Below are 8,597 nucleotides of genomic sequence, written 5' to 3'. Positions count from 1 at the left end.
TTAGAACAGAACAGACTTTTGTCACTGAACATGCATACAATGAAATGCATACATGTATACAATGCTCTGAGTGGTTCATATTAATATAATAAACAATAAATGGAATAAACAATAAAGAATAAAAACGCTGTGAGATTCATTTTACAATGCAGATTTTTGGGCCTTATATTCATGTTGATATTGTTTGAAAAAGAAAAAAAATGGTAATGGTTGTTTTTGTCCAACACACGTGCAAGAATGTGCAACTCAAACGTCATACAAGAGTTTTATTGATATTCTGTTTCACAGCATCAATCTATCTGAGCTCTGGATTAGTGGGTGTCTGATGATGTCGGAGGCTGAAGGCCGTCTCGTTGGATCAGGGTTTATCATTGTCTGAAAAACAAAATTGGCACATAATTTATGAATGAACATCAAATGGGAGGCATGCAGGTTATACACTGGTGGTAAGCGATTAGAGCATTACCACCAGTGGCCAGAAGGTGGTAGAAATGGATCAAAAGTATTTGCCTGAAGGCCAAAACATAGAATAGAAAGATAATCTACGTAAATAGTGTCAACATGCTGAGGCACAGGGCAGTACAAAAAAAAAAAAAAAAAAAAAAATCACAGCACTCACCTCAAGAAGACTGAGAAACTCTGGCGCAAGCACACGTGGAATGGTGGGCAGCTGTCCCTGTCGGATTTTGTGCCACTTGTGGCCGTTGGGGGGCAGCGCCTCTGCCCCCGAGGCGCTCACGACAGTCAGAGCCAGAGCAAAAACGTCTGCCTTTTTTAAATTGGTGTAATCCTACAAAAGAAAAAACAAGATGTGAGCACATTACCTGCCTGCCTAGTAAAAACAACATAAAAAAGACCTCTACAGTCATCAATGGCAGTGAATGAGTTAATAAGTGCACATTTCTCAAAGGTTTTTTTTTTTTTAAAGTTATTGTAAGATGTAAGTCGTTAGCATGCATTAACTGCTGGCCAAGTAAATACTGAAAATGAAAAGCTGTCTATTCTGTAGTTGTCAATGGCAGTTAATAAATGTGAACTTTTCCCATTTTTTTTTTTTTTTTAAGTTGTAAGTTAGTGTAGTCCAACAAAAGAAAAACAGGGTGTTAATGCATTAACATTACCTGCCCAGTGGGGGGGGAATATATATATATATATATATATATATATATATATATATATATATATATATATATATACACACATCTATAATCGTCAATGGCAGTAAATAAGTTAATAAATGTACATTTTTCAGTTCGTCTTTTCATTTTTCCATCTTTTTTTTTCTAATTAAGCAATGACAAACCTCTTGCAGAACTTCATTGGCCAGATATCTGCTGTCACCTTCTTCCACTTGAGGACTGTTCACCTGTGTCACATGACCAAGGTCACCTGGAAAATGACACATACTTGTTTTTGATGTAAACATATCATTTTTATGGTGCTGTAGGCGTTTTTATGGGTCAATTGGCTATTGCAGCTGTCTTATAAAAATATGGGCCCGTACAGGATATGTCATTGCACACTGCACAAAAACCTTTAACTGTTCAAGCGCCCAGCGCCTCAGGCAGACATGAATGAAGTCTGCCTAATGTGTGTGTGTGTGTGTGTGTGTGTGTGTGTGTATAATTGCATTCTTTGCTAAATCATGCATAACCCTTGTGCTCCCTTTGCAAACGATACAGATTGCATTTTTCTCCATAGCCATTAATTGATCTCTACCGCCACCTACTGTCTTGAGTCAGTCAACAAAGAATTTTCCGTTTGCTAACAGTTTGACCGCCACTCAACGGAATGTTGCAAAAATCGCAGGAAAATCAATGTCATAAATCCTATACTTTTCTTGCATATAGTTTATATGCAAGAAAAGAAACAGTATATACATAATGCCACACAGGTTAATAAAATAACAGCGGAGGAGATGGGACAAACCTATTTTGTAGTCAACGCTGGTGATCAGCATGTCACCCTCGTCACTGTAACTTCTGGACTGTTTGGATATGAAGACGTTGCCTTGGAAACAAAATCAAGCTGATCAGTTTTCCATTTTTGACCCAATCCTTTGTTGCACAACCACTCAAACTCACTGGGTTTGATGTCCATGTGCACCAGCGACATGGAGTGGATGCACTCCAGGCCTCGCGCAACCTGCAGCAGCAAATCCCCGAGGTTCACCTCAAACGCGTAGGCGCGGCGCTTCCGGTTGCGCTCGATGACATCTGCCAGTGTGCCACCATCGCAGTACTCGTTCTGAATGAGCAGGTGGTCGTCTTCCACCCAGGATGAGTAGTAACGCACCACGTTGGGATGCTGGGCCAAGACGGCGTGGGCGAACACTTCTCGCATGGCCCATTTTCTGCGTGGGAAGAATGATCACAATCGGAATAGATTTAGTCATCTAATATATATATATATATATTAAATTTTAATCGCGATCACAATATTGGATGTCACGATGAATTAAGCTCATCCTCGGCTATATTAACATTTAAAAAGCTGACACTACATATCAAATCAAGCACGTTGTCATCCTACCACCAGGGGGCAATGTTTCTCATGTTTGCATGAGAAAAGCCTCTGCTTTTCTCAACCTAATACAGTGGGCCCCCGGGTTACGAACTTAATCCGTTCAGCGGCTACGCTCGTATCTCGAATTGCTCGTATAGCGGGCAATCCAAACCCATGTTAATTCGTGAATGCGTGCAACGCGCGCAGAAGCCGAGATCATCACGCTGTATACATATATTAATATTGAGTGACATAATCTACTTTACAGTTGCATTAAATAACAAATACAAAGGAAAAATGACTTTTACCTTTGTAAAGACGTGACTTGGGCTGAGATAAGCAGAGATGAGCAGAGATGAATGCTCGAAGTCAATACGGTAAATCAGATATGCTATTGGTCTTACAGTGTCACAGTAACTTTTTCAGTCAGGGTTTTCTCTACTTCCTTCCATCCCAACCAGCTGTGCCATCAAGCTAGATAAAGGCGTTCGGCCAATAGCATATCGGCACTTCTGTGATTGACGTGTGACGCCGGCCAATAGCATCTCCGTGAGTGAGACCGGGTGACCTTAATCGACCAATAGCATATTGGCGTCTCCTTGACTGACTGATAATTATTCGCACTTTTTTTTTAAACGGTTGGAATGTATTGACATCTTATTGATTAATACACATTTAAACCTGTGACGATTTTTTGTCCTGCAATCGGCACACTTAATTTCATGTCAGCTGTTTTTCCCGACGTGAATTGAGCTGGGTGGAGGCGGGGGGGAGGTTGAGTGTGTTGTATTAACTAGGCACCACACTTATAGCTTGTACGAGCGTCAGTTAACTGTTGGTTTCAACTCACAGAATTGCAACAATGGCGCTGTCCCAAAGCATGTCGGGAGGTCGCCGACTAACATGACATGCAGTTTTGTCAAGCAACCATTAAATAGCACTGTGATACCACCCGTAACAGGGTGCAGAGATTAACGTCTTAAGTTAATATGGCAACGCAGATAGGCTATTGGTCTTACAGTGTTACCGTAACTCTTTCAGTCATGGTGCAAATCACGGAGATACTAAAACATCATCCTCTTATTTCTTCCTTTACCGCTGCTAGTAATTTTAGAAGCTATGTCTAACAGATAAAGTTTGCAAAGTCTTCAAAACATTCCGTTTTTCACTCATTTTCTCTACTTTCTTCCATCCTGTCCCATCAAGCTAGATAAAGGCGTTCGGCCAATAGCATATCGGCATTTCTGTGATTGACGTGTGACGCCGGCCAATAGCATCTCCGTGAGTGAGACCGGGTGACCTTAATCGACCAATAGCATATTGGCGTCTCCTTGACTGACTGATAATTATTCGCACTTTTTTTTAAACGGTTGGAATGTATTGACAATTAATTAAAAAAAAAACACACATTTAAACCAATGACAATTCTTTGTCCTGCAATCGGCACATTTAATTTCATGTCAGCTGTTTTTCCCTTTAGCTGTACAAACACTACACTTAAATGGTAATATATTTAGACACCGTGAGTGAGACAGTCAGTGTGAGGTTGTAAGACCAATAGCGTTCACGTTACCGCCACAAGTATCCGTTAATGATTGTAGATGACGCAACTGCTGAATATGTTGACGCAGTTAGGCGAGAACATTTCTTCATACTCAATGGCTGGTTTGTCGGAATGCTCGTAAGGCGAGAGGTTTGCTCGTAAGCGGAGGACAAATATCTCCCTGATCCACGCTCGTAAGGCGAATTGTTCGCAAAACAGGGTGCTCGTAAGCCGGGGGCTGACTGTATATTGTTTACCAGTGTGAAATGGCATTGAGTTCCTTACCTGATTCCGAATACATACAATGCTATCTGTCAATTCAGACCCATTTTGAAAAATCCGACTGGCAAAAAAATTGGAAAACATTCCATTTGAAATGACCAAAAATGACAATTTGACTGTTAATTGATTAAGATTTGTCTCAAAGTAAATAATGTGCTTGGTTTTTAGGAAGATGCAATTTTTTTCATTGGTTTGCACTCAGCAAGTATTTGCTATGTCTTTGGTGAATTTGTTTTAATTATTATTTACTTTATCTATTTTAGTTTATTATTATTATTATTTGTAAGTTAGAAGTCTTGAAGTCTTGTTTATATGCTGCTTGTTTAAAACAAGGCCAATAAATAGACATGTTTGACTAAACATGATGAACAATCATGATTATTATTTTGGCCATAATCGTGCAGCCCTATATTAACATTTCTTCTGTCTTTTCAAATTAAGAGCAGATTAATTGGAACATGAAGAAACATATTTCTACGTTGTGTTTTAGTGACTCCTTACATAGCTAGTAATAGATATTTACTTGATAAAAATCTTGAAATTAAAATAAAATCGCACTGTAAACTAGATTTTGTCACAGAGACATTTTTTTCATTTATTTACTATTTTCTACAAATCTTGTCACAGATATTTACTTGAGTAAAGTCTTGAAAATTTACATAAAATCCTCTATTAAAAAAAGTGTGACCATGACTATTTCCTATTTATTTAGTTTTTGTCAGATATTTTCTACAAATCTTATAACAAATTATAACAGAACAGGCACTTGAATAAAGTCTTGAAATTCACATAATCCTCCAAAACATATATTCTGTTACTAGACTATTTTCTAATTGTATTTATTAATTATTAATTACTACTGTCTACAAAGCTTGTAACAGATATTTTTATACTTGGGTAAAATCTTGGAGTTAAGAGACAAAATGGAGAATGCAACAAAAAGACAAATGTCAAGGCAGTGTCTCAGGAGGACATTGAAAGCTACACTTACTGATCTACGGATCCCATTAATGGAGTCTTGGACCGCTTGATGGCGTAGAGGCAGCCATCCAGCCTTTTCACACATTTGAACACAGCGCCAAACTGCCCGGTGCCGATTGTCTCCAGCTCAAGGAACTCTGAGGTATAGCGGGACGTTGCGTCGTTCCTTAGTGTAGTCAATCTCTGGTGAAAAAAAAAAAAAAAAGATTGCGTGAGTTGAAATTTGATTTTTTCACCCTTTTAACCATCAAAACTTTTTATTACTTTTTTCTTATAGAATTGCAAGCCATTTCAAAATGTATTTTTAACAATGCCGCAGGGCCTCAAAACATTTGGATGGCAGGCCGCTAATGCCCCCAGGCATTAGCCTGGCATTAACCCAGGTTCAGACACCTCTGCTTCATATACCTTATTTTTTTGTGAATTTTTTGTATATATATATATATATATATATATATATATATATATATATATATATATATATATATCATTCTTTTTGATTACAGATTGCTTCTATTATCCAAAAGAGGACACTCTTCAAAGAGGTTAATATTTTTTTGTGGACCAATACAAATGAAGTTTGAAAGAGTGTAAAGTTTAATAAATCAAACACTGATGACATGTTTTAATTTCCTCTTTTAAATTTTTTTTCAAACCCCAAAATGCTTTGCACTGGTTAAGGGTACTTGGCTCAAATATTTTTCACAGGAGGTACACATCACTGAAAAAAGGTTGGGAACCACTGGTCTAGACTCTAGAGCACTGCCCAATACCGATATCAATACAATATCAGCAGGAAAGAAACATGCTTTTATGTATTTTTTAGTGTGAAATATTAGAATAGCCTAAACCAAGTGAAACAATTCAAACAAAAGCAATTTTCTGCAACTATCCCATTTATTCCAAACAGTTTTCCTTAAATAAATGTAACCTTAAAAATGAGAATGCCCTCTACTTGAAGAAAATAAAAAACAAAATCACACTAATAAAGTCAACAAAAGCAAATCGGACACTTTGAATTTCAAGATAATTCAAGTTTATCCAGTACATTGCTAATACCGGTATATGAGATTTTGCATGTTGACGCATATCAACAAATACTGCCTCATTGGCCAAACATCGGCAGATAGTCAGTCCTTTATTTTATTTTATAATTACTGCCTTCAGTTAAAGTTTATTTACCTTAGAGTCTCCCATAGCATTACTTGCGTTCTTGTCTTCTTCATAAGACCTGAAAAAAAAAAAGTTTTCTTTTTAAAGTGGAGTGTGACGAAGGGCATTGATCTGCAAAAATCTAAAACATGCACATACACGTGTGTTCTCTTTCGCCGGCTCTTCTGCAGTGGAGGAGATTGGACGAGAAAAGAGACGGGACTGAATGGATTTAAGTTGACCTGAGGTTTCATGATGTTGTCCTCTGTGATGATGGACCTTGCTGGAGGTTTTCTATTCTTTAACAGAGATCTCTGACAAGGGAATGTGAGGCTGCAGGTCTTCACTGGGGATAACACATTCTGTTCACAAAAAGCAAATTGCATCACTAATGGAAACAAAATAAAAGCGTGCAATGTTTACAACTTTTAACAAAACCTTGCCATTTGGTCCAATTAATTCGCTTTGTATTTGAAAAGAAATGTGTTCTGTTTTTCTTGTGTCAAGTACTTAAGTTTGATTCAGATTTATTTACATGTGCAGTCAGTAATGGTGTTAAAAAAGTACACTTTTTTGAGAACCGCGAGAAAGTTTAAATAAACAAATAAAAAAAAAAACATGTATTTTAAAAGTTTGCTTTCCCAAAGAATAATTCCAGTGCAAAATGTTTAGACAACAATAATAACTACAACAGCTTTTTTTGCTAGAGCTATTAACACTCTGAATATGGTATGGTTGGGGTGAATGTTTCTCCCTTGTGGGTCACCTTAGTGATTTTAACTCATTCCGTATCATGGACGAGAATCCTTGTCTTTTAAAATAGTAATAACAATAATACATCATACAACTCTGGTCAAATGTTTTTGTTTTTTTATAGAGAGATGACAAACTGACTAACGCTTACCTAATATAAGCCAATTGAGCACTGCACCGTGACCATTGGATGACAGTGTTTCCACACTTACAACATAGCCGTTACCTACATGCAAGAACTGAAGAATGTAAATCAATCTTTCAATGGCAGCACCCATATTTACATAGACATAGCGCACAATATTCTGTTGGCCTCAAAAGGGGAGTGAAAATGCTAAATCTACTGGCCCTCGAGAGGTTTCCATTTCCAATACGCTTGGCACTGAAAGAGTTTATGTAAAAAACTCACAAGCTAATCGTACACATTTCAATGACGAAATAATCTAATTTGATTTATTGCCAAGGGATAGATTTTTCATAACATTTGTATTCACAATAGAGACAATTCACTGAATAATTTGTTAATTGGCTTATATTGCGTTCGCAAGTACGTTAAAATGTGCCGAAATGAAAAAAAACAAACATGGATTATAATTGAAAGATTCAATACAAATGATTTTCAGGGTAACTATTTCAGATTAAATAATTTATCCATCATTTTGGCAGTCGATTTTGACAAGGTAATTTAAATTTCAACCGTTAAATAACAGACACCGTAGGCAAAAATGACAACGAAAAGCAACGTACAATAATACCTTTAACGGCCAATACAAACCGTTGCTTTCCTCGGCGTGTCGAAAAGTCTTCGTCTCCTGACATTTTTGCAACGATTGTTAGAAATTTGGGTTCGTAAGAACCTTCTTTCCGGCGAGTCGTCGTAGAATCTCGAAGGCTTCTTGGAAGGAGTGGAGCATGTGGTCAAGAGAACCGTACTTGGGTATCCACTGCTTCTCAGGGGCCACATCTTGACCTCGTCACCCCCGCACGAGTGGCTCCTCAGGGGGCTGCTGCGAAAGTCCAGCCGCTTGACGGCGGCGCTTCGTCGGTCCGGCACTGGAACGCTCTTTCGAGGATGCCGAATGGGTTTCGGTGTTATCTCCATGGTAGCGTTTATCTTATGCCGCATGCGTCTTTCATCAAAGTGTGTTTCAAAGCACCGCCACCTTTTAAGTACGTCACGAAGTGCAGCCAATCAGTGAGTCGTACTGTTGGCTACGTCAAGATGCGCAACCAATCAGTTGTCTCGCTTGACTACTACTTTGGTTGATTGGCAGCTGACGATGGTAAATGTGACACTACCGCCATCTAGCGAGTGGTTATGCCTGGACTACAGCCGCCATTACGAGATTTTGACTTTTAAAGGGACAAGTCCTTCACGAAA

At 38.2% G+C, this 8,597-nt stretch overlaps 1 protein-coding gene across 1 annotated transcript; it reads right to left on the bottom strand.

Moving 5' to 3' along the window:
* Positions 1 to 253: 253 nt before the first annotated feature.
* Positions 254 to 8,367, bottom strand: LOC148414090 (wee1-like protein kinase). Its single transcript, XM_088431647.1, has 9 exons — positions 7,992 to 8,367; positions 6,623 to 6,825; positions 6,494 to 6,542; positions 5,322 to 5,494; positions 2,085 to 2,353; positions 1,930 to 2,010; positions 1,304 to 1,389; positions 620 to 790; positions 254 to 375 (listed from the first exon to the last, which is right to left on the bottom strand). Exons 1-9 carry the CDS (start codon positions 8,340 to 8,342, stop codon positions 283 to 285), a joined length of 1,476 nt encoding a protein of 491 aa, XP_088287773.1. The 5' UTR covers positions 8,343 to 8,367; the 3' UTR covers positions 254 to 282.
* Positions 8,368 to 8,597: the final 230 nt, after the last annotated feature.

Source organism: Hippichthys cyanospilos, chromosome 13, assembly GCF_059441005.1.
Source record: "Hippichthys cyanospilos isolate Australia breed blue-spotted pipefish chromosome 13, RoL_Hcya_1.0, whole genome shotgun sequence".
In the NCBI taxonomy this organism is placed as follows: domain Eukaryota; kingdom Metazoa; phylum Chordata; class Actinopteri; order Syngnathiformes; family Syngnathidae; genus Hippichthys; species Hippichthys cyanospilos.
Note: the sequence above shows the minus strand (reverse complement) of the source record. Positions and strands in the feature narration are given on the sequence as shown.